General features: G+C 33.6%; 1 protein-coding gene and 1 pseudogene across 1 annotated transcript in view; one reads left to right on the forward strand and one right to left on the reverse strand.

Annotated features, from left to right (window-relative positions):
• Tlk1 (tousled like kinase 1) overlaps positions 1–27006 on the forward strand; it is a 137448-nt gene that overhangs the window by 58592 nt on the left and 51850 nt on the right. Inside the window, exon 3 of the mRNA XM_027946070.2 lies at positions 13671–13742. Coding sequence (XP_027801871.1) covers positions 13671–13742 — 72 coding nt within the window. The remainder of the gene's footprint in view (positions 1–13670; positions 13743–27006) is intronic.
• Positions 9977–10208, reverse strand: LOC114101248 (small nucleolar RNA U3; annotated as a pseudogene).

A 27006-nucleotide genomic window follows, 5' to 3' on the forward strand; every position in this document is an offset into this window, starting at 1 on the left:
GGAATTCTACGGTGGCTCTGTGTTTAATATTTTGAGAAACTACCAAACTGTTTTTTAAAATAGTTTTGCCATTTTACATTTCCATCAGCAATGTATAAGCAATTCTAATTTCTCCACATCCTTGCCAGGGCTTGTTAATTTTTTTATTATAGCCAGTCTGAGTGGTGTGTGAAGTGGTGTCATTGTGTTTTGATTTGCATTTCCTTAATGATTGGAAATCTTTACTTTTCATGTACTTATTGTTCACATATCTCCTTTGGTGAGATACCTATTCAAATCTTTTACCCGTTTAAAAACTTGGTTATTTATTCACACTTGAGTTCTAAGGATTGTACATATCAAGATATATGATTGCATATTTTCTCTAATTCTTTGAGTATCCTATGTAAGAAACCATTGCCTAATCTAGGGACACGGACACACACACACACACACACACACATAGTGTTTTCTGGTAAAACACGTATAGTTAGTTCTGGTTCTTAAGGTCTTTGATCCATTTTGAGTTCATTTGTGTATATTTAGGAGGAAGGGAGTTCATATTCATTCTTTTTCATGTGGTTAGCCAGTTAATTTCAGACTCTTTTGTTTAGAAGCCCTATTTTTTACCATTGCTTTGTCTTGGAACCTTTGCCTTATCTCTATGGCCCAATTTTATGCCCCACCTTTCATCTTTTCTTCATAGTCCTACTTTTATCCAGTCATATCAGACCACCAGTGGTTCCATAATGAGCATAGTTTTTCACATCTTTTTTCTGTTGAACATGCAGTTAACTTTGCTTCACTTGCCCTTATCCCCCTTTTTCATCAGATTCACTGCTGTTTAAATGTCAAAGGTCAAATGTTTTATGACTGCTTCTTTTCACCTGATTGCCCAAATCAAATTTGGCAAACCTATGTCCTTTCATTGATAATCTATATGTACCAGAACAGATTTTACCCTATTACATGTTAATTTATTTTTTACAGACTGCTAAGATCTTGAGTACAAGGGACTGTGGCATAGCTCAGTTGCTTAATTTGGGGAATGAAATAACTTTAAGAAATCAAAACAGTATACCTTTATTCTAATTCTGTTTTGAAAACCTTGGAGGCTAAGGCTATTAGAAGAGTAGAATTGAGACATAGATGTATTCTAAAGAAAACTGGAGAAAATATTTGAATTGCACCTGGAGTTCCCATGGCTCATGTAGTCTTTCTGGACTTGCTCTAACATTGTGCCCCTAGTGATGACCAACAAGATCTCTAGTGAGATTTTGTGCCTCTATTAAGATACAACATGGTATTTGGAACTGAAAATAGGACCAGGATTTGTTTGGTTTACTAATTTACTTATTTCTGTGCTGATAACATTATATGGAAAACAAAATAAAACACCCACTTGCTTCATTCCCTCAGCTTTTTTTTTTTTTTTTTCCTTTTCAGTGCTATGTTGAACCCAGGACCTCACACATGCTAGGCAAGTGGTCTACCTTTGAGCTGCATCTCCAGCCCTCAGCATATATTTAAAATACTGATTATGTGTAAAGTTTCATTTAATGTTCTTGGTTTCCATACAGAAAACACAAACCCTATTTCAAATTCCTTATAGTCATTCTAGTAACGGCCTCAGGAGTTGGAGGGTGATCTTAGTTTGTAGGTTAAATCCACATTTCATATTCTGTTAAAATGTGACACATTCCCATTGGCATATTAAGTGGATGTTTTGGAATATTAGTGAACTAAAGATGTTTGGGGAGATGAGAAACATACCACTGGCTTTGCCTTTGTACCCATAGATGCAAACTGAAATTTAAACTCCTTAATTAATATTTAGAATTAATTGGCAATTAACAGAGAGGTAAGAACAGAATAGTGGATGAATAATGGGCAACTCAGAATCAAGAACCAGCATAGTGGTAGTGCTGATTGAGATTGAGGGTAGGGACCAAAACTTAGCCTGTTTTACAGTTTTACCTTAGAGCTCATCCTTGTCAAAATATTCAGTGTGCCCTTTTAAAATTAAATGTTATATATGGATAAATTATCTTGTTTTTAAGATAGTGATTTTCCACTTCATTCCATTCCATATTTTCTGCCAAACCATTGTTAAATGATTTACATTTTATATTAATATTGGACTTTATTTGCAGAAAAAGAAACGAACTCTAGCTACCTTAAACAAAGAAGGGAAGATTTTGGCAGATATTGTGTAATTCATAGAATGGTTCAGAGGCTTGGAAACCCAGACTTAGGAATTGGGGCAACTCTGGGTCTCTAGGCAGCAGGAAATACTCACATTCTGATTCTATATCTCTACTGGATTCAAACACACACACACACACACACACACTCTTTTTCTCTCTCACTCTCCTTTCCCCATCCTTCCTTTATTATATCACTTTCAAGACACAGAATTCAAGGGGAGAGAGTTGATTATTTGAGTACTGGTTTTGTGCTTTCCCTTTGGTTTCTTGGCTGTTGGTATGGGTGGAGAGTATATATGAAAGGAGTTAAAGTAGTTAGGCAAATTAATCTGTAGTTTTCCAGAAGGAAACTCGTGCTGTCTTGAACTTGGAACGAATGTTGAGCACCTAAAATGGAAAGTGTTTACTGTGTTTTGTATCAAAAGACTTGAATTTCAAATTTCAGATTTAAGACTGCTTTTTTAGGGAAGTGAGGAATTTTTTTCACTAGATTATAGCTGGGTAGGTGGGGGCATCTGTTGGTGAAATATAGCATTGCACTCTTAACTGTAAAAGCATTTCCATTCATTCTCATTCTTTCTTATGTATACACACATGCACATTCCTACCGTATTTTGTTGTTGTTGTTGGAGGGGGGGATATGGTCTATAGCAAAGGTGTATAACTTTTTCTCTGTAGGTCTAAGTAGTTAATATGTATATCATATGGTACATCATACACAATGTCTCAGTTGTTCTGGTTAGTTCTGCTGTCATAGCACTAAAGTAACCACAAATTGTATGTAATCAAATGAGTGTGGCTATGTCCCAATAAAATTTTATTTATAAAAATAGATGGAGAGCTATATAGTTTTCTGACCCCTGGTCTATAGCAACTCTGTCCAACAGAATTTCTATAATGGTGGCTCTGTTTTATATCTGTGTGGCCTGTTATGCTGTTAGTTGACTTAAAATATGGCTAATGCAACTGAGAAAATTAATTTTTAAATGTTAATTTTAATAGTCTTGGTTAAAAAAAAAAAAGGTATCGGCTAGTTTAAATATTGTTTTTTTCACCATACTGTTGGCCAGAATACCAATGAAAACCTTATAGGGTTATATATAACTGCCCTCAGGGAATTGCAAACCAGAACCACAATGAGATATCTTCTTACCCAGTAACAATGACTATTATTAAAAAAGCAAAATAATCAATGCTGGCAAGAATGTGGATAAGAAAGAACTCTTTTGTCTTTTGAAAAATTTTTTGTAGTTATAGATGGGCAGAATGCCTTTATTTATTTATTTTTATGTGGTGCTAAGGATTGAGCCCAGTGCCTCACACGTGCTAGGCAAGTGCTCTGCCACTGAGCTACAGCCTCAGCCCAATGGGAGAACTCTTAGTCACTGATCGTGGGAATGTAAATTAGCATGGCCCTTATGGGGAACTACATGGAGATTCCTCATGTTTTATTCAGCAGTTTTTTCTTGCTGTGGCTAAAAGATCTTACCAGAACAATTTTAGGAGGAAAAATTTATCTGAGGGCTCACGGTTTCAGAGGTCTCAATCCATAGACAGCAGGCTTCATTCCTTGGGGCTCAAGGTGAGGCGGAAGAGTATGGCAGAGGGAAGCAGCTCACATGGTGATCAGCAAGCAGGGAGAGAGTGTCTCCACTCTCCAGATACAAAATATATAGCCGATAGCTACACCCCCAGTGAACTACTTGCTCTAACTACACCCCACCTACTTCCAGTTACCACTCAGTTAATTCCCTGGGGTGAAGTTGAGTAATTCACTGATTAGATTAAGGCTATAACCCAATCATTTCTTCTCCAAACCTCTTGCATTATCTTGCATGTGATCTTTTGGGGGATACCTCACATTCAAACCATAAGACCTCATAAAACTAAACATACATTCCCAGTGTCTACCAGCTATCCCACTTCTAGTATAAATCCAAAAGAAATTAAATCGGCATATCAAAGAGATACCTATATGCCCATGTGTATTGCAGCACTATGTACAGTAGCTTAGATGTGGAGTCAGACAGATGAATGGTTAAGAAAAATGGGACACACATACACACAATGAAATATTATTTAACCATTAAAAAATGAAATGCTGTGGTTTGTGGGAGAATTAGATGGAAGTAGAAGACATGTTAGGTTAAATAAGCCAGACACATAAATAAACATTTTCTTTCTTATGTGGTAACCAAAAATGTTGATCCCCAAATGATAGAGAGTAGCACTACTTAGAGGCTAAGAATGGTAGTTGGGAGGTTGGATAAAATGAGTATCACAGTTCAGTTAGATAGGAGGAACACATTCTAGTAGCAGTAGGGCAACTATAGTGTACATTAACTTGTTGTATATTTGTAAAGAACTAGAAGAATGCCAGATACAGTGGCCCACACCTGTAATCCCAGTAGCTCAGAAGGCTGAGGCAGAAGGATCACAAGTTCAAAGCCAGCCTCAGCAATTTAGCAAGGCCCTAAGCAATATAGTGAGACCCTGTGTCAAAATTTAAAAGGCTAGGGATGTAGCTCAGGGATAAGGTGCCCCTGAGTTTAATCCCCAGTACCAAATAAAGAAAGAAGAAAAAAAGAACTAGAGAGGATCTAGAAGAAATGGTAAGGAAATGAAAATACTAATTACCCCGATTTGATCAATACACATAGTATACGTGTTTTGAAATATCACACTGTACCCCATAAATAATGTGCAATTATAATTGAAAAGAAAGAAATTAAAATAATTTTAAAAGTAGAGTTATATTGTAATTAGGGAAAGCATTTCTAAACTGATTCTGATGCAGAATTAAATTTTGATACTGAAGCTAAGTAAGAATAAATGGGGGAGCTGCAATTGTAGCTCAGTGGTAGAGTGCTTGCTTGCCTAGCATTTGTGGGGCACTAGATTCCATCCCCAGCACCACAAAAAATAAATAAATAAAATATTCTGTCCCTCTACAATTTAAAAATACTTATAAAAAAAGAATAAATGGATACTAATCTATGAAGAATTGTTATAGTTATGTTCTCCAAGGAATCAATAATGAGATTATCAACCTTTTTAAATAAGTGCTTTTTACAAGAAACGCCTTGTGATAAAATATGAAGATTTTTATGTCAATAGTGAAATTAGATAAATTGCAGAGCTTCTAAGTAGTTCTCCTCAGTACATATATAGTAATGCATATATCGTAAGTATATTTTTGTTGATATTGTTGTTGTACTGGGGACTGTACCTGGGGCCTCGTGTATGCTAAGCAAGTACCCTACAACTGAGCCAAATCCCCAGCTCATAAGTATATTGCTCAATGAATTTTCAGTAACTAAACACAGTTATGTAACTGGTACCCATAGAGAAATAAAGATGGTTCCCATAACATGATTGTGACATAGAAAAAAAATCACCAAGAATCTATGAATAAAACTAAGAAGTAAATTAATCAAGGTCATTGGATATAAATCATGTATTAAAATTATTATATTTGTATATGTCAACAACAATTAAATGGAAAATGAAGTTATTAAAATGATACTATGTACAGCAGTATAGGAAATACTCAAGACATTGTCACTGAAAACTGTAGAATGCAGAAAAATCAAAAAACCCTAACCAAATGAGAGGTATAAAGTTCATGTTTTGGAAGATAGTGTTATAATGCTATCACTTCTTAAAATGTTCTATTGATTCACTGTAATCCCACATGGTTTTGAGGAGTGGAGAAACTGGCAGGCTGATTCCAAAACTTATATCAAATTATAAAGGCCAAGTATGGTTAAGGCAGTCTTAAAGGAAATACAAAAACAAAAAAAGGCTGGGGGGAGGTACAAAGCTGAAGGAACTATACTATTAGATATCAAGGAATATAATAAAGTTAAAATAATTAAATTAGTGTAATATTGACAAAAAGGTAGAAAAAAGTATATCAATAGAACAGAACAGAGTTCAGCAACTGTCATCCTATGTCATAACTTGATTTATGACAAAGGTGACACTGCAGTGCCTTGGGAAAAAGGTGATTTTATAATAGATGCACTAGAGCAATTGGATATTTGTATGGGGAAATAAAAATCCCTTAATTCCCAGCTCTTACCATGATACAAAAACGAATTCCAGTTAAATTGTAGTCACAATAAAGTTTTAATAAGAATAGACTATGTTTGTGAGTTGGATCGACAAATTTCATAAATGGGTTATACAAGGCACAAACATAAAGAAAAAAACATTTGTAAATTTAACCATGTTTAAAATGACAAAAAAAGAGAGTGAAAAGGCAAACCATCAAAGACCTATAACCCAGAATGTAGAAAGAATTCCTACAAATAAGAAGTAAGAGTCACACAATCTTTTAGGCCTATAATTATAATTGATAGAACTTTGTCCCATCCTTCCAGCCTTAGATACATTCTTCCCAAAGTCAGTTCCTCTTCTTTTGTAGCTTTTTTTACATATGTATTTTAAATTATGATAGTTACTTATCTTTCAATTTCAGATAGTTATTGACTTTGTTTTATAGAAAATAAGGAGTTGGGTCTTTCAAACAATCCAGTCTTATACCTTTTTTAAAAAAAAATTCTTGTTGTTGTAGACGGACAGTATGTCTTTGTTTTATTTTTATGTGGTGCTGAGGATCGAACCCAGTGTCTCTCATGTGCTAGGCAGGCACTCTGCCGCTGAGCTATAGCCCCAGCTCCAGTACTCTTAAAGAAATATCCACACTTTCCTGTTCCCCTCCTCATTTTTTTCCCATCCTAATTTTGATAGCACTCAGTATTTCAGTTTATGATTAATTCAGTTTTTCAGTGTTCATATTTTGACTGGAAATTTATTCATAGGTGAGTCATGCAAATTTTCATTATTACATTTCTTCTTTTGTGTAACTTTTTTCCCCGTAGAGTTAATAGTAGATGTCTTTTTAAGTTTTTTTTTAAGTACAATGTGATTATCCATATATTCACCAGTAGACATGTACCAGTCTCTCTTATTTTAAAATACAAATTATTTTTTTCCTTCCCTCTTTTCCTTTATTTTTAGACATCACTCCCAAAGTCCTTCATTCTTCTCTTTTTGTCCATGCTAGTTATTCTTTATATCTAGGATGCATGCCATTTGAGAATCTTATTTTATATATTTTATTATTATTATTATTATTTAGATATACATGACTGTAGAGTGCCTTTTGGCATATTGTACATACTGGTGTATAACTCTAATTAGGATTCTATTCTTGTGGTTGTACAAGATGTGGAGTTACCCTGGTTGTATATTCATATATAAGGATAGATCATTAATTCTACTGTCTTTCCTATTCCCCTCCCTGCTCCCTTTCCTTCATTCCCTTTGGTCTAATCCAAGGACTTCCATTCTCCCCACCCTCCCTTGTTATGAGTTAGCATCCACATATCAGAGAGAATATTTGGCCATTAGTTATGGGGGCCTGGCTTATTTGATTTAGCGTGATATTCTCCAACTCCATCCATTTACCAGCAAATTCCATAATTTTGTTCTTCTTTATGGCTGAGTAATACTCCATTCTGTATATATATACCACATTTTTTTAATCCATTCATCTGTTGAAGGACACCTAGGTTGATTCCATAGCTTGGCTATTGTGAATTAGTTGTTATAAACATTGATGTAGCTCTGTCACTGTAGTATGCTGAGAATCTCCTTTTTTATCATGAAAATTCCTGTTTTTGTGTGTCCTGCGTTTGAGCTCCTGTTCTTGCATCTTGTATCTTCTTTTCTTGGTTTATTCCTTTGTTTTGATGGAAGAGATTCTTTAGTCACTTCCTAAGAAAAGGTATAAGGGTGATGAATTTTTGTTGTTGAGATCTTGCATATTTTGTACCTCCTACTTGCTTGTTAGTTTATCTGGGGAGTAGAATTCTAGATTGGAAATCATTTTCTTAGAATTTTCAAAGCATTTTACTGCTGAGCACTCCACTGCTGTTTTGAATCCTGATAACTTTGTAAGTGACCTGTACTTCTCTGAAAGCTTTTTATGATATTTTCTAGCATTTAAAATTTATTATAATATGTCTTGGTGTGGTCTTGAATTCAGTATGCTTGGTTCAAAACAGGTGTCCTTCCAGTCCAGAAACTCACACGTTATAGTTCTGGGAAAGTTTCTTGAATTATTTTTTTGGATAATTTGAACTACTCAGTTTTAAAATTCTTTTTTCTGGAGCTCTCATTATTTAGACCAGGATTTCTTGCATTGATTCTCTAGTTTTCTTTTTTCTTTCAATTTTATTTAGTCTCTATGTAAGGGAAGATTTAGGGATGATTTCTTCAGCTTTATCTGTCCTCTCCCCACTTTTTTGTACTTTACTTGTCACTTACTTAATTTCCAGTGAATATACTGGTGATGATTTGTATGTGAAGTTTTCCTCCTGCTGCCTGGATTAACTCTTACTGGTTTCATTTTATTTTTATTTACATTTCTTCAAACATGTAGTGATGTTGTCTTTTGTTTCTTCTCTGTGCATTACGTACTCAAACACTTATTAGATGCTTTGTGTGAGTAGGCAGGGCTTATTGTCTGATGGATTTTTTAGTAGGATAACTTAGCTGGGTGTAATTTCTTTGAGGGATTTACAACTTAGTATCTTGTCTTTTGAAATGGTCTGCTTTTCTGGAGAGAAAATAATCTTCCACCTGTGGAGGATAAATGTGACTGCTAACTTTCTAGAATAAAACATGGGGAAAAGATTAAGTTAGGTCTCTTTTTTCACCTGTACTTAATCTCTTCAGTTTCCTTAATGATGGTATCTTATGTGCCTCAGTGCAAGGTTCTCCTGGCTCATGATTTCCACAGAGTAAATGTGACCTCCAGTATTCATGACAAATCAGCAGTCACTTATATCCTTCTTTTGTTCTCAGGTATGCCTTCTCTATCTGCTTTAAAATTTTTTTTCCCCTTTTGGTTATGATGTGCCTTGGTATGGTTTTCTTTGTACTTAACCCGATTGGGAGAATTGGTGAACTCTTATAAATTAACGTCTTCACCAAGTTTTGAAATTTTCTTCAAATATTTTTTTCTGCTCCATTTTATGTCCTGTGACTCTCATTACATATATGTTCAATTACTTACTAGTGTCCAACAGATGCTAATTTAAAGCTTTTTCTTTCTGTTATTTAATGTGAATAATTTCTTTGACCTGTCTTCAATACTGTCCTTCTCAGTTCTGCTTTTATGCCCATCTAGTGATTTGTTTTTTATTTCAGAGTGAAATTTTCAGTTCCAGTATTTACATCTTTTTCACAATTTTCATTCTGCAGAAATTTCCAATTTGTTCATTTATTATAAGCATATTTCCCTTTTTCATTTTAATCATGTTTATAGCTAATTTAGCTGATTCTAGGATCTGTGTTACTTTATAGTTTCTCTCTATTGAATGTCTTTTTCTCAAGTGTAGGTCATAAGAGTTTGTTTCTTCATATGTTTAGGAATGTTGTATTTTTTCTATACTCTGAATGACATACCGTAGTGACTGGGGATTGTTGTATTCTGGAGAATGTTGATTTCCTTCCTTCCTTCCTTCCTTCCTTTCTTTTTTTTCTTTCTTTCTTTCTATTTTATTTGTAGGCAGTTAATTTAGCTGAACTGACATCTAAACTGCGCCTGCCAAAGGGGGCCAGCAGCTCAGCATCTCTGTTCAGTTGTTTTAGCCTTACCTGGACTGCTTATAGTCTTTCCCACTCGTACATGAACAGCTAGAGAGGTGGGCAGAATTAATATGCAGAGTTCAGGACTCTTTCTTTGTGGTTCTCTATTTTCCAGCATATTCTTCCTTCCTTTTCAGCTATTGTAGACTGAAACTGGTTTTTAAAACCAGTAAAACTTAAGATTTAATCAAAAGTTTTAGTTGCTGACTCTTAGGGCCTTCCTTCAGGAAAAAAAAAAAAACTGTAAAAACAGGAAGCCCTCCAAATCTGTTCCCATCCTCAAAGTGTTAATCTCTCATTTGGTTGCTCAAGTATCTTCAGGTAACAAACTATAGAAATGATCCCTGAAAGGATAGTCTTAATTTTTAAATATTTTTCCAGAATTTATAGTTATCTGTGGGAAGGTTATTCTGATATAAGATTTTCTATTATTGGTGGTGGTTGGTGTTGCTGTTGCTGTGTGTGTGTACACGTTTATATTCATTTTGTTTGTTTCAAAAATAATATTGCATGAGTTTATATTGATTCTTCTAATTCAGGACTATAAAAATTTTATTTGCATCTGCATCTTCTATATTGAGAATCATGGCTCTCGAGATCAATGCAGAAGATAGGGATTAAATAAATAATGTAATATTTAATTCTATCAATAAGTAAATAATATTGCTGCTTGATTTTAGTTCTTAAAGTGATTAAATTCTTCATTTTGGATTTTTGAAGTCTGTTTTCAGTAGATTCTTTGGGAAGGGCTTATGGGAGCAGTAGTTCCTAATGTTGTATTCTGAATACAATATGAAACAAATGTTGTATTCTACTAACTCTGAAAACCAGAGTTTCAGTCTACAATAAGAGCTTAAAAGTAAGGAAGAATATGTTGAAAAATAAACACATAAAACAATTTGTTTTAGTGAATATGAAGCACTTTGCTCATGTTTTCTTTCCTTGACTATCTTGACTATGTTGTTTTGTTTTCTTTTGGCATAAAATATCGCTTTTGAAAACTTTGATGTTGGCCTTCTGGGTTGATATTCTTAGGTACATATTGTGTTAGTTTTTCAATCAGAAGTTATAAATGAAATTTCATTTTTCAGGGGAGTTTTTCTTAAATTGTAGTTTTCATTATTTTCTTAACTCTTTTAGGAATTCTGTTGCCTGTATATTAAATATTCGTTGCTTCATTAGTTGTTTTATCTCAAATTCTTTTCATCTTTTTTCTTTTAATTTAAAGAATGTTCCTCCTTTATACTTTCTAGATCCCTTAAAGGATCATCTGTTAGCAGGGTGCAGTGGTGCATGCCAGCAGCTCTGGAGACTGAGGCAAGAGGATCCCAACTTCAAAGTCAGCCTCAGAAATTTAGCAAGGCACTCAGCAAGTTAGTGAGACTCTGTCTCAAAATAAAAAGGACTGGGGATGTGACTCAGTGTAGTCAAGTGCCCCTGGGTTCAAGCCCTGGTTTCCAAAAAAAAAAAAAGACGATTATCTGCTATATGTATTTGCCACGTTCATTTGGTTTATATATTTCCAGTACTATTTTTCTTTTATCTTTAATGCTTTTCTGAGTTCTGTTATTTCTTATAAATACATTATTTCTGAGTTTTGAAAATCTGATATATGCTTTTCGTTCTTGCTTGAATCATTTGGGGACAGGGGGGTTCCAGACATTGAACTCAAGGACACCCAAACACTGAGCCACATCCCCAGCCCTATTTTGTATTTTATTTAGAGACAGGGTGTCACTGAGTTGCTTAGCGCCTCGATTTTGCTGAGGCTGGCCTTGAATTCGTGATCCTCCTGTCTCAGCCTCCCGAGCTACTGGGATTACAGGCATGTGCCACTGTGCCCAGCCTTGAATCATTTTTGTAAATTCCTTTGGCTCATTTTGAAATAGTAGGTTACAATCTTTACCTATTTTGTGGATGTGTTTTTCTGGTATGTTTTTATTTGTTAGGTGTTATTCTGTACCTTATTCTTTCTGCTTATAACAACTTTATGGGGCTGACACAACATTATTTTCCGTTGCTTACTTTTTGTGAAATTGGATGTCCTGTACGCTAAGATGTGGTTCAGGATGGCTTTTTTCTGAGTGCTCCTTTTGCTGTTTTGGGCTCTCCTCAAAACTGTGGCATGTGCTTTCTGAGATTTCTAGGTCATTTTCTTCCCCACTTTTTTTTTTTTTTTTTTACAAGATTAAATATTTTAATTTAGTTGCTTCTAAGTCCTCAAAAATATGCTCAAAGTTTCTAATGGCTTATTAATTTATTCAATTCTTCCCCACTTTTTATTTCATGTGTACCTGTGGTGCTCAATTTTAATTCTACACCCATTGCTTTATACTTATTTTACCTCCCTATCAAGGAATGGTCTTTTCAAGAATTCATAAAGGATAGACTGTTTCAACTTCTTAGACTTAGACTTCACTGTGGACTCCTTGCACTTAGTCACTATTTAAAGGACAAAATCTTTCCAACTATAGCTTCAATACTCCAGTTAACTGCTGGTTTTGATGAGTTCTTTGCAGTTTGGGGAGTATCTTGTTCTCAGTTCTGGCAGACATGTTTCTTTTTGCTTCTTCCCATGCAAATAATGATACAATACAAGTCTTTTGGTTGTTGGTGATTTTTTTTCTCCACCTACTGTTTTAGTGAGGATTTATTGAAATTCTTGTCACCCAGTGTTGTAAATGTTGCCTCTGGGTTTTTGATTTACTATTTAGTTTTATATTATTTTTTTCATGGATGCTCAAAAACCTTGCCACTACTTCCATTATTCAGAATCTTTCTAATTTATCACTTAATTGCTGTGATGTCATAAATTTTTTTTAGGTGTAATAAACTTGTCCTAATTGTATTATAACTTTTCCCGAGTATTTCTTAAATCTTAAGCATTTCAAGTACTGTCCTATATAGAAAACAGCCTTTATTGTATCCAGCATAGTACTGAACATGTTTGTAATTGTCAGTTTAGAAATTTATGTAAGGATGATTGTAGGCCACCTTGTAACTTATTAATAGTAGGATTACTATTAGGTCAGATTACTATTATTTTTACTAGCAGAAAGCTACTCTAATAAATAAAAAGGAAACGTGAGTGCATCAACTGGCCTGCAGGAAGTTAATTCATCATTTGGCATATATGCCTTAGCCTGTTGGCTTCTTTTTTTAAACATTCCTGGAAGACATTGATTCAATGTATTATGGCACAAAAGAGTTCACAAAATAATAAACATCATAAAACTGTATTGGAAGTAAAGCAGATGTTGTCCTAAAGAATGATAGCCCATTTTTTTCTGTTTGTCACAGTTCAAAAATTTTTCAGGAAATAGGGAAACCCTTGAGCAAAGCAGTGGTCAGGATGGTAAAACAGTTTTTTAGAAGATTAAATTAAACAACAACAACAAATCTAGAGCAGTTCATTAATATGAAGGAAAGCAAAAGGGTGTATATGAGATGATAGAAATGGAACTAATGAAGGGAATTGAAGAGTGTAAATAAGACTTTAAAGGTCAAACAATACATTAATTTTTATATTGGGTACTAATTTTAGTGATCTTGTTATCCTGGCAGTGGCCTAATTCCTTTGCTTTTGAACTGGTGCTCTAAAAAATGGGTCGTTTTCTGAAACACAGCAGAACTTTATTTATTTGATAAAACTTGCCAAGATATTGATATAGTGTTAAGAATTTTGTATTTCTTATTTTTATTTCACTTGGCTTAAATGCTTAAAAGAGTCATACTTTATTTTCATTTATGAAGATAGATTATGTACTTTATGTTTATTTGAAATTACTACTAATTTTTACCTTTTAAAAAATCTTTTAACAGGCCTCAACAAATAATGAAAGCTCTAATCACAGTTTTGGAAGCTTGGGATCTTTAAGTGACAAAGAATCAGAGGTAAGTACTTCCATTTATATGGTAAAGTTGGTATCACCTTTTAATTAAGTAGGGTTTTTTTTTTCTTTTTCTCCATCGTTGTAATGCTGAAGTTAGAGTTTTTAAGGTTCTTTTAGGAATATCTTGTGCTGCCTTGTGAAACACAATATTCAGATTGAAGACTGTATTTGACATTAGAAAATACTGTTCCTTTGGTTATGTAGCTGAACTTGTACATTAGTGATATACAGATACCTTTAATGGAAGACCATTATTAGCTATTCATAGTTCTATGAGATGAAGGTGGTTTTTGAAATATGTTGCATTTGATGGTTTTCTGTTATTACTTTTGTATTTCTCTCCTTAGTTTGAAAACAAGTAAGAGTGTGTATACTTTCTTAGATACAGATATTCATTGTTATCTTGCTTTTAGAATTTCTTATGAAAACATGTTGCTAGTTTTCACTTTGTACATGTTAAAAAAATCTGATGAATCCTTCCCCTCATACCCACTTACTGACCCCACTAAGAAAATATACAGTGTAAGTAGGGATTTGAATCCCAGGTAGAGTTCATTTTGAACATTATATACTTGATGGCATCTTTTAAAAAATAGGTAGACAGGAATTTCTTTGTGTTTTAGCATTCATTTGTTGATGCTACAACTTCACTTTTTGTGACCATAGACTTTTCTCTCAGATTATATACTTGTCACTTAATGTTTAACGTTTATGTGTGTGTGTGCTTGTATTTTCCCTGTCAGTATTAACTTATTTCTGCTTAATTCATTTCAGTGTTTCTTCTTCTTGGGTTAGTATAGATCTGTCACCTTGTTAATACCAACAGGTGGTCAGCACTCTCTTTTGGCCTTTGGTTTCAATGTTCAGTGGAAAGAGAAGTTCAATGATGACATCTTTTTAGTCCTTTGTTATTGAAAGCATCTAGGAATCTCTAGGTAGACAGTTGTGCAGTTCTGTGCAGGCACCCGGACACTCCAGAGGAGTGTGGCATAGGGTTCTCACTCATCAGGCTTTCCCTTCCGCAGAGACAACTGGCAGGCAGCTGAAAGGACTGTGCAAGTGACGGGACTTTATCTGCAGTAGGTTCCCTTGAGGTAAGCGTTAGTAGCCCCTGTAGCACCAGATTATCACAGTTTAGATTTTTTCAAATAAACACACTTAATACTAAGTCCTTAAAAATGGCAGCTTTAGCTCTAGTCAAAGTACAGTTTTTTAAACATTGTATCAAGAAATTTTTACTTTTTATTTCCTGGTCTTTGGAACATTTCTTGATATTTTCATGGAATTGGGTGTATTCAGTAATTTAACATGCTCTTCTTTTCTAGTCTTTTGTGTTAAGAAGGGCAGGCAATAAAATAATTTTGAGTATTTTTTTTTCTATTCACCAAATGTGGCGTTTTTATATTTTTTTAAAAAGGCAAAAAATTAGATCACCTGTAACCATTATATCTTTTATATTCTTTGGAGGTATCTAATCTCCCCATATAAGTTATAGATTTAGGTAGTACATAAACTCTTTCAGAGAAGTTAGCCATAAGAAAATTCCTCTTACTTTTAGAGAAGTCCAAAGCTACATTTTAAAAATGTTGGTGTTTTGTTTTGTTTGTTTTAAGAACTATAGTTACATTTGCAATGAAACACAATTTGCTTAATCATTGAATGTACAAAGTTTTATTTGTGTAGAAGTTTCATGTTTGGGGTACTAGAAAATCTTGAAAAAATCTTGGCTTTTGCCTATCTGGGATTTTTAATAAGTCTAGTGGCAAAATATTGGGGGCATTACTACAGATTATACATTTTCCTTAACATACAAAGAATCAACTTTTATTATTATTTTGTTCTGTTTTTCCATGTAAGAAGTTGCTTATCTGGAAAACGAATTCCAGGTTTTACCTTTATAGTAGGTACCTTAATTAACTCCTTTGAGATGAAATTTCATACAGATTAAAATACAGATATTCACAGTTTGTTAACTGAATTGGTTGAGAGTAATCTGTTGCAAATTATGTAGTATGCCATTAGCTTGATATCATTTATTTTGGTAATCCATTCCCTGATCATTATATTTTTAAAATAGTCGTTTTGGTTTTGTGAGTAAATAGTACAAGGTTTATTTCTTTAAAAATAGCTGTCTTCGACCACCCACCCATGCCCATCCTCAATTCTTTTAACTTTTATTCCTGGTATTTATTTCCATATTTTCATATAAAGTGTATATTTTATTTTGGTTCATAACTTGCATATTATCTGTTGATTCCCTCTTGGGTGATTTTACCTAGCTAATGTCCCCTTTCTCTACTTTGTATTCTTCTGTCTGATACTCTTTTCAGACACCCAGAATCCTATTTTTTTCTGTCCTCCGTTATAACTAAAAAGCATGTGATAGGCACTGTTAGGGAGATTTAATCTCCTTCAACTGAAATTATTATTTTTCTTACATGTGAATTACTCTATGTATGAATTTGACTTATTTCTAAATGTAGAATTGTAGAATGAAAACATTTTCCTCTTGTTAATAATGAAACCAACTGATAGATAGGCAGGCAGTGGTTTTGTTTTTCATCTTGCATCACTCTAGGTCTTTTGAACAGTTTCCAAAATTCAGTGTTGTTTTCAGTAAGCATTTACTGCATATCTGCTGTCTTTTAGTCTCTATGCCCAAGTATAGGGTATAAAGATAAACAGGATACAGTCCCTTCCTTCAAAGGAGATCAATGTCTAGTAGGATTGACAGATATTTAGATACCATTTTATGAACAGGGTGTGCTATGCTGTAACATTTAAATAAGCACAAGGGAATATGGGAGCAAAGATAGGCAACTCCCAATTCCATCTGTCTTCAGAAGAAGATAGGCAAAAGGGCTTCCTTCAAAAAAGAGATGATAATTGACTAAGAAAGGCTGTGAATTTATCCCAAAGAGCAAAGCATGAGAAAAAGGTAGGCAGAAGGAGACTAGAGTGTGCTTTTGCTTCTGTATACAGGTGTGAAAGTAACTTGGTTACAGGCATAGGTCAGTGACTCTCAGCCCCTCGTGCACTTTAGATTACCTGAGAAACGTAAAAATACCAAGCTGCCTTGTGATTCCAATAGTTTGCAAACTTACGCTGTAGGGAGTATATGCAAAAATAGTGAAAGATAATCTGGATCAGGTTTTGAAGACTCTTATATCTCATGATAAGGAATTTGCACTTGAGGTGATGGAGAACCACTGAAACGGGAGAAAAAAGACAATGTAGAATTGTAAAAGGCTTTTACAGTGTACTTTTGGCAGTGTAGAGGATAGGATTGAGTTGTTAGGAAAGTCATTTTGTTAAGGAATCCTACTTTCATTACAAAACTCCAAGTCCCCAAGGTTTAATATTGAGATGAAAAAGTGGGAGAAAGGAGAGAGTTTCTAATTATAGTGTTCGCAAGTTTGTTGGACTCTGTTTTCTCCTTTAGATTCTCTACTGAGAAGTTACTAAGACTTTCACTATCCCGGCTCATGCTTATCAAACTATAACGTGCAAATGAATCATTTATATTCTTAAGTCAGTAGGTCTGGATAAGTGTTTGCATTTCTTATAAGCTCAGACATTTCACTATATTTAAAAATTATAATCAGCAAGATTTGATGAGTTTGAATTAGCATAAAGAAGAAAAGAAAGGTACAAAGGATAATTAAAAGCTATCTAGTTAGATTGAAAGGTATCTAGCTTTAGTTCCTTTGACTGAAATAGATAACACAGAATGAAGATGAATAGATTTGTCACACTAGAAAATGAATTCTGGTAATATCAAGTTTGAATGAATACCTGTGGAATGAACAAATGGGGATATACGTGCAGATGGTAGAAGCTATCTGGAATTTTGGAAAAAGGTCAGACTAAGAAGTGTTTGGCCATACATATTAATCAATGGTTGGGTATAGATAGCACAATCTCAGAAGTATAGTCTGAGGATTCCTAGGGGTTCTTGAAGTTCCTTCAAGGAGTCTATAGGATCGGAATGGTTTTTATAACAGTTCTAAGACATTATATGACTTTTTTTCTTTCATTTCCTCATGAGTTTATAATTAAAATTTCCAGAGGCTGTATGATACATGATGCCATTACATTGATGATTTATGAATTGTGTATTTCTACATTCTAGTATTATAAAATTTCTTGTTTTAAATCCTAAATGGTAAATACCAATAGTTGTAAGCCACATGAATGAAAGCTCTTTGGGGTCCTCAGTAATATGTAGAGGGGTTCTGAGACCCAGAAGTTTAAAAACTGCTTTTATAGATGAACACACCTGTTTTTCTCTTTCTCTGTGTAATGCTTGGAGATATTAGCAAGTGAGATAGATGGGTTGGAGAAAAAAAAAAAAAAAAAGAGTACCTTGTTATGGAGGTGGGCAGACAATGGGAAGAAAAACAGATAATGAAGGAGAAGGAATAGTGAGTAAAGTCAGATGTCATAAAAGTCAAGGGTATGATTGTTAAAAAAGAATGACTAAGAATTTGTCACTTAGGCTTAGTTTTAGTAGATTAAGGGTTGTAATTGAGGAATTGACAGCAAATATTGATGGCTGTTGACAGAACCTTGATTGTGAAGGAAAGGAAGTAGTTTCTATGTTATATGGGAAGGGAAGGATTATAGAGCTGTGATGGAAACAAGGAAAGTACTGAAAAGAGAAGAAGAGATAGAAACAAAACCTAACATCTTTTTCAGAAAGAGGTATAAACAAGTGAAATCTAGACACCCTGGGTGGCAAGGTTAGTCACAGACAGGTATATCTAATAACTTTTCATCTACTTCATTGTGAAAATGAGTTATCTTTTATTTACTTATTAAGTTATTTATGCATGTATGCTGGGTATTTAACCCAGGGCCTCACGTGCGCTAGGCAAGCTTTCTACCACAAAACTGTCCTTCCAACCCTAAGCCTTATATAAACATTTTAGAGTAGTACCTGAAGGAGTTAGAAATATGGTCATGAGCTTATCTGCTGCCTCATTTTATGAGGATAAGAAGCCTGTGTTTCTTTTCTTTTTCTAATATCTTATTTTTATTTATGTATTTATTTTTATGTGGTGCTGAGGATTGAACACAGTGCTTCATGCGTGTGAGGCAAGCGCTTTACCACTGAGCTACACCCCAGCTCACCCCATTTCTTAATTACTAGTGTTTACCATGTTTTAAACTTACCTTGATTTACCTACTTGCAGTTCTTTTGGTAGGACTCTTTTCTATCTAAACGCAATGACCTTCTTTCTTTGTTTTCTCTAAATTCTGTACAATTTCTGTTCCAACGCCTACCTGAGCTCAAGATGCAAAGATTAATTATTTATTTTAGAACTTATAATGATTTAATGTCCCAACCATTTTTCTTTGTCTACTTTTAGATGTCCTAGAATATATTTCTCTTACTTATTTTCTACTGAGGTTGGGATATTTGTCACAATATAAACTTCATTGAATTATATTATCTTCATTAATTTATATTGGAAAAACAGTTGTCTCTTTGTACATGTGTGTTTATATGTAGTATACTCCATAATTTTAATGTTTCTAAAGTATACATATATAATTATTCTGTTCTTGCCTTAATTTAATCTTTAATACTCATCTTTTACAATATGTTTGTGTAACCTAAATCAGAGTTGAACAATATATGTTTAAAATAAATCTATTTCCTACTAGGTAATTATCGAATCTTAATCCTTTATCCACTGGCCTTAAATTACTGTTTATTGTCTATCTAAATATATTTGGGGTTTTTATATTATTTATCATTAAACATTTCAAGTTATGAGTACATTGAAGTTATTGCATCTTGAACATTTTCTGTTTTACATGTTCTCATCTCTTGTTTTTCTATTTCTTTAAATTTTTTTTTCTCTTTCTGTCCCCCCCCCCAGTGAGGCAAGGTCTTGCTATGTTGCCATGTTTAGATCCTCAAGCCTCAGTGTCTTCAGTAGCTGGGATTTTAGGTGTGCACCACCACACCTGACTTCTACTTTCTGGTGTTTTCTTTTTTCTCCTCTTAATAGTTCTTAGCTTGACTAGGCCTCAGTGAACAAATTAAGTACAATAGATTAATTGGAAGTTATGATCTATTTGAAAATAGAGGTAATACTAGCCTTAATTTTGGGTTTTTAGATTCATTTTTAAAGATTATTATTTATTTTTTTGTTTACATATATTTGCTATAACTTGGAGAAGTTTTAATGCCATAATCTAAACCCCCAAGAAAGAAAAGAGAACTTAAAAATGAATTTAGTGATGAATAGGTTGAGTGTAATGGAAAGGTACTGTTTTTGTTTTGGGTACCAGGGATTAAACTCAACGGCACGCGACCGCTGAGCCACATTCCCAGCCCTATTTTGTATTTTATTTAGAGACAGGGTTTTGTTGCTTAGCGCGCTGCTTTTGCTGAAGCTGGCTTTGAATTTACGATCCTCCTGCCTCATCTTCCCCAGCTGCTGGAATTACAGGCATGTGTCACTGCACCTAGCTGGAAAGTTACATTTTTATTATTGTTCACCTCAAATAAAATACCTTACTTATGACCTTATTTTGATTAAAATCTGTTGAATTTCTGAAAATGTTGGACACCTAGCTTAGTGCCCTCTTCAATTTTAAGAAATGCTGTCTGTATCCTGTTACCTAAATTATTTACTAAAATATTTCAGCCTGATTTATATTTATGGTCTTCTTGATGGGTTCCTCTGTCTTTTCCTTTCTTTTTCTTCCTACTGGTATTATTTTCTCACTTTGCTTCTTACCAAAACTCTTTTAAATATTTTTAAGTTGATTATTGTATTGAGACATAGAATGTAGCAGTGTTGCTTTATATACATCGTACAATAACTATGTTGTCTTGAAGGGTAGCATATGCAACAGAAATAGTGTATTTTGTAACATCAGTGAATACTTATAATTTTCTCAATGGAGGAATGAGAAATCTGTTGTCTTTTGTACTAACATTGACAATCAAACATGAATTATGAGGCCTAAAAGTACCTGTGAAATAACTTGAACATCCTTGTAACTTATTCTTTTATTTAAAATGAAAAAACTTAAAAATTATAATACTAGAATGCAGGAATGCAGAAATACACAGTTTGTAGATCATCAGTGTGATGACATCACATGTCATACAGCCTCTGGAAATTTTCACTATAAATTCAAGAGACCATGAAAGTAAAAAAAATATGCCAGGTAGATAGTTTATGTGCCAGCTACAAATAATTCTTCCATATTCATCAGAGTAAGGTTTCTCAGCCTTAACATTTTGTGCTAATGTAGTTTTGCCTGGGGTTGGGGAGAGGCTGTGCTATGCAGTCAACATAGGATGCTTAGCAGCATCTCTGCTTGTATACATTAAAATACCTGTAACCCCCTTCCTCCCTGTTACCATAGTGGTGACCAAAAATATCTCCAGGGGGCTGGAGGGTTGTAGTTCAGTGGTAGAGCACTTGCCTAACACACATAAGGCACTGTGTTTGATCCTCAGCACCACATAAAAAATAAATAAATAAAAGTATTGTGTCCACCTACAACTAAAAAAATATTAAAAATAATTTTTTAAAATATCTTCAGGTACTGCCAAATATCTGCTGGTGGTAGGGGGCAAATTTCCTACGGTTAAGGACTATCCCATTAATAGAGAAGAGAAAATTTTAGCAAGTTAACTGAAGTTCTGGATTACAACTTTCTAGATTTTACATCTCTAAATGGGGAAACAGAAGCACAGAGGATGTAATTAATTTGCCTATAGTCACATAGATAGTAAGTAATGAAGTCAGAATTCTCATTCCAAAGTATCTTATTTTAAAGTAATGGTCTCAATGTCTGGCAGTATGGGAATTAATAGTTAGATAAATGACCCTTTTAGTCTTGTGAAAATGTTATTGGGGGGGGGATATTTAGGTTTAAGATATTTTATAGTAATTATCAAATTTGTCAATCCAAGAAAATAATGTAGACTAATTGTACTTCACAAATGTTTAATTTTATGTTACTTTTAGATTAGGTTTTAAGGGCATTTGGCAGAAGTTGACATTACTGAGAAATTTGGTTTAATATTTTATTCTTTAGTAGAGTGCTATAAATACTAAAATGCTTATTTTTATGTCAGCAGAATACAGTGCATATTTTACTAATTTTCTTTGAGATTAATTCTCATTTTCTAAAATAACTGAGTAACCATGACAACCTATTGGACTTGTTGTAACCTAATTAGTTTTCTGCTGTATGTCACAATTTTGGTCCCTATTTTTAACAAAAGATTTTATGGAGTAATGTTTTTAATTTTAGAGATTCTATAAAGTGGAATATATAGGAAATATTGACTTATTATTTTAGATCGACTGTTCTAGTCCTGATGATACATCAAAATCACATCACTTCTGGAGCTTTAAAAATTCCTTTGGTGGTCTTCTAGAGGTAATTAAATTTGGACAGGAAGCTCCCAAAGAACTTTTAAATGAAAACTTTGTAAATTATTCCTGTGTGTAGTCAACATTGAGTATCAATGCTAAAAGATATATAACACAACTTTTTAAAAAATAAATCACACTTTTTTTCTGGTTGCAAATGTTATTTTGTTATAGAGAAAACAGTAATACTTTTTTACCCATTAGATACAGATTTTGAAAGATTAATAAACATTGTTATATAGTACTAGTGTAAAAGTAGATTGATACTGTCTATGAAAATGCAGTTTTGCATCTAAAAATTTAATTGTGCATGTTCTGTGAGACAGCATTTATATTTAAAAATATCCCAAAGAAATTGTGGTATAAGGACCTAAGGATTTGTGCTCAAGGGAATGTTTGTAGGGTTATACATGCTGTAAAATGTTACTTTTGTCATGGATGTCACAATGGGACAAAGTTACAAGACCATTGTTATATTTTTTACTATTCTAAGTACTCTCAAAATGCCAAAATTTCGCAAATAAATTATCTTGAAATGTTACTTCTCTTCTGTGCTCCCCACAGCTGTTGTTTTATATGGCTTTTTGGGGGGGTAGTACTAAGGATTGAATGAACTCAGGAGCACTCGACCACTGAGCCACATCTCCAGCCCTGTTTTGTGAGACACAGGGTGTCACTGAGTTGCTTAGCCCCTCGCTGTTGCTGAGGCTGGCTTTGAACTTGGAGATCCTCCTACCTCAGCCTCCCCAGCCTCTGGGATTACAAGTGTATGCCACTGTGCTCGAGTCTGTATGTCTTTTTTATTCTGGTTGTATGATTTGAAAACTACCGACAGGATAATTTGAATAGGAGAGGAAATTCAGCTTTATTCTAATTTTAAGGTGTACTACCCTTTAACAAATGAATTCTTAGAGGTAAAGCAAGAGAAAGAAAAATGCTAATAGTTATGCTACATAAGAAAACAGCAAACAAAATCACTTTTCATCAATACTGAAAACTTGAGTATGTTCCTGCATTGATGTATGTAAATTTAAATGATACAAGTGATGAGAGTTTAAGAAGCCAGAGTGTGAGCCAGCAAGTAAGGTGGTTTAAAAAATGAAGAGTAATTGTTTTAGTATTATGTTTCTTTTGAAACCCATGGTTGTGGATGCTGGACATGAGTGAAAATCCTTCAGGCTTTTAAAAATGTTGTGAACTGGCACACAGCAAGTTTACCTGTGAAACAGCTCACATTTTAGTCTGGTGTTTCTCCAATTTCTTATTATTGGTGCCCTACCATCTTTTATTACATGTTATTAAATAATAAAGGCAATAGAGCAGAAAGTAGACAACACTAAAAATTGCTGATTTGTTGATGTGATTTACTAAGAATGGCAAGGAAGTTCTCTTATTTGAAGATAGGATTCCAAAATATTGCATAAACGACCTTTTTATACTAAATATTAAAGTCAGCAATATATTGATCTGGGGATGTGGCTCAAGCAGTAGCGTGCTCGCCTTGCGTGCGTGCGGCCCGGGTTCGATCCTCAGCACCACATACAAACAAAGATGTTGTATCCGCCAAGAACTAAAAAATAAATATTAAAAAATTAAAAATAAAATAAAGTCAGCAATATAACAGAGATCTTTTAGAGACCAAAGCTTCAAGCAAACATGTAATAATATAACATAGCACAACATATAATCCAGATAATAGTTCTTGATATTAAAGTTTCAACGCTTGAACAGAGACAGACTATGTGAATTTCAGGTCATGCCAGCTCAAAATCATGTATGAATTAAAATGTACATATTTCTTGATGCGTTTTATCAAAATGTAAGTAGGATACAAAATAGCAAGAAAATTTTCATAAACAATTTGTTTTCTTATGGTATATTATATTCTAACCCAGTTTTTCAAAATTTAAAGTTTTTTTGGGAAAAAAAAAAAAACAGGACATTTTATCCATTTAAGTGTTCTTGAAAAGAACATCTACTTTACATTGACTATTTTTGTAAGGACCCAGATTTTCCTTTCTAGTTCAGTGCTGTTTTGGTATGTGCTATTAAAGTAACACAGATATTTCTCCAGCATTATCCTGTCTCAATCTAGATCAAAAAGTTTTGCCTAGAAATGTGGGTAAAAATTAAGGATTATTTTTATCAGTTGCATTGCTATTCCATTTATTGCAATGTAACCTTGTATTTGATACCATGAATATGAATCATAGAATAGCCAAGGAGTTGTATTTTTTAAACCAGTTTTTGGCTAAATGAGTCTGTCCAAAGATATTCATTCTGGTAAGTTTCAGGATTGAATATTTTATTAAAGATATTAGTAGTGTAACTTTTGTAAAAATAATTTTCTTTTAGTAATTTTGTTAGAGATAATGATATTCAACTTTGGTTGTCATCTGTTTAGTCAGACCTTATGAACTCTAGCTTAGAGTGAAGAATAAGCTCCTTCCTTTTTAACTGATATTGAAATATCTTTTCACATACTGTAACAGTTTTCTGTAATGTATTTATGTTAGTAATTTTAAATGTCTCTCTAGTTTGAGGCTTGTAGAAAAATAGTTCATATTGATTTATGTTCCTTATTCTGTGACAGCATTAAGATTTCTTTCTTTCTTTTTTTTCTTTAATCTTGGTCTTTTTTTGCTTTGAAGAAAGACTAAAAAAATACTTTAACATAAAACAAGAAGCCACATGATTAGATATAAAACCCTTGTTTAATAATCATTGACTTAATTTCCAAATAAAATTATAGCATTAGCTTAGTTATATTAGTCATCTCATGAGTGCTTTAAATTTGTCTTTGTTTTATTGAACAAACTTTAAACTGCTTGAAAATACTGTGTAAGTTCACACTAATGTCTTGGAACATTTAAATGCCAGAGTAGTCACTCTGGTTTTGGTATGATTACAAATCTGGGATTTACAAAGCTAAATAGATTTAGGAGTACTAATCTTTTCTTTCTTCGTTTTCTGCTAACTGCTGTTCCATTGTGTGTGGAAATTTATTGGCTTTGTAATTACTATATTCTTTCCATTTTTACTTTAAAATCAAATCCTACTATGTTGCCTTATACTAGTCCTTCCTTATTTGAGGTCAGTTGTAGTGGGCTAGTTCTAAAAAAGTAGAGAAGGAAGAAATGACAGCATTATTAGCAAAAGAAATAATAAGCTTCAAAATGTTCTATGTAAGAAATATTTGATAATGAGCAAATTTTACACTTTGTTAAGGACATGGATGGTATAATTGATTCCTTGGGATTTCATCAAGGAAATCATTGATTGTAATGAATAAGTAGTTTTTCTAACCTTTTTAAAGGCACAAGCTGTTTCTTGAAAGGAAATCTCATTATATTAAAATAGGGATGCTGTGTTTGCAGGGACAGGGGTGGAGGTGGCACAGGGTGTGTCTCTGGTAGGCTAAAGCTTTACCTTACCCTTCCCACTCCTTCCCTTCCTTCTTCCTCCTCTTTAATAGCTTCTGGGGGCACAACCTTCTCTCCCCTAAGGAATTGCTGAAATAGAGTTTGAAAATTGCTGTTTTCAAACTTTTTCTCATCAATCTCTAAGATGATTAAGTGTTTGGTGAGTTTCTGCCTTATCTTCCCCCTCCCCCCAGGTCCATTCTATATTCCCAAATAGACCTATGTGACTTGGGATGAATCAGCAGCACTGGGCTTCACTGAAAGTTTTTATTTTGTTTTGTTTAATATAGATGTTGCTCATATTATTTAATTCAAAACCAAAAAACTATCCAATATACATTTGCCTGAAGGTTGAGGGTGACATAGACTGCTGGTGTTACAGATTATAGTCTAGAATATAGTCAAGTAGAACCTTAAATAGAAAATGTTACCTATTTTGCAAGTCCTGCAAATTATTTGTAAGATATTAGAGCAGAAATTGGTGGTCCTTTGCATACAACACATAATAAAGGTTTTAAAACATAAAGCTTATGATTATTTGAAATTATAGAAGGATAGCCATTTACATAGGAAAATTGGGTACTTAACTGACATTGTTGAATGCCCACTATATGCTGATACTATGAACTAAGTATGTTTCTCATTTAATCTCTACAGTCCAACTATACCTATATTATCACATTTTAAACTGATAAGAAAGTTGATCCTTGAGTTAAATAACATGCCAAGGGTTATAGTAAATAATGGATTCAGAGTTTTACTCTTGTTCAGTTTATTCAGACACATGATACTTGCTTTTTAGGAAATTATAGTCTATTTGTGCTGAGAACAACTCTTAAGTTTATCTATGTAGAAGATCTCTGAAGTGAGAACAAAAGGAAAGGTCAGCACTAGGGAGTAGTGTTAGGACACATAGAAAAAGATTAGGGTTCATGGGAAGGGACAAATGCTCTTCATATAATGGAGAGCCTTTTGGTGTTTTTTTTCTTTTTAGTGAAGCTACATTTTCTCCAAAGGGGTGCTCTACTTTCCCATACTAAGAAATGTCGCCTTACAGAGAAATAAGTTTTGCTAAGCAATCTATTCTTTTTTTTTTTTTTTATATTTATTTTTTAGTTTTCGGCGGACACAACATCTTTGTTTGTATGTGGTGCTGAGGATCGAACCCGGGCCGCACGCATGCCAGGCGAGCGCGCTACTGCTTGAGCCACATCCCCAGCCCGCAATCTATTCTTTAAAAAAGAAATAATCTTAAATATTTGAAAGTATAGTATTTAATCCAATGAAGTATTCAATGAATGTTATCCTAGATAAGTTTGATAATTTGTATCTATATAGTATATTTCTACCCTATCCCTCCTTTTGAGATAGCCTGAGCATTAGCATTTTAACATTTCTGGAAAGCTCTGTAATAAAGAAATCTAACTTTATT

Source organism: Marmota flaviventris, chromosome 11 (genome assembly GCF_047511675.1).
Source record: "Marmota flaviventris isolate mMarFla1 chromosome 11, mMarFla1.hap1, whole genome shotgun sequence".
Classification (NCBI taxonomy): Eukaryota; Metazoa; Chordata; class Mammalia; order Rodentia; family Sciuridae; genus Marmota; species Marmota flaviventris.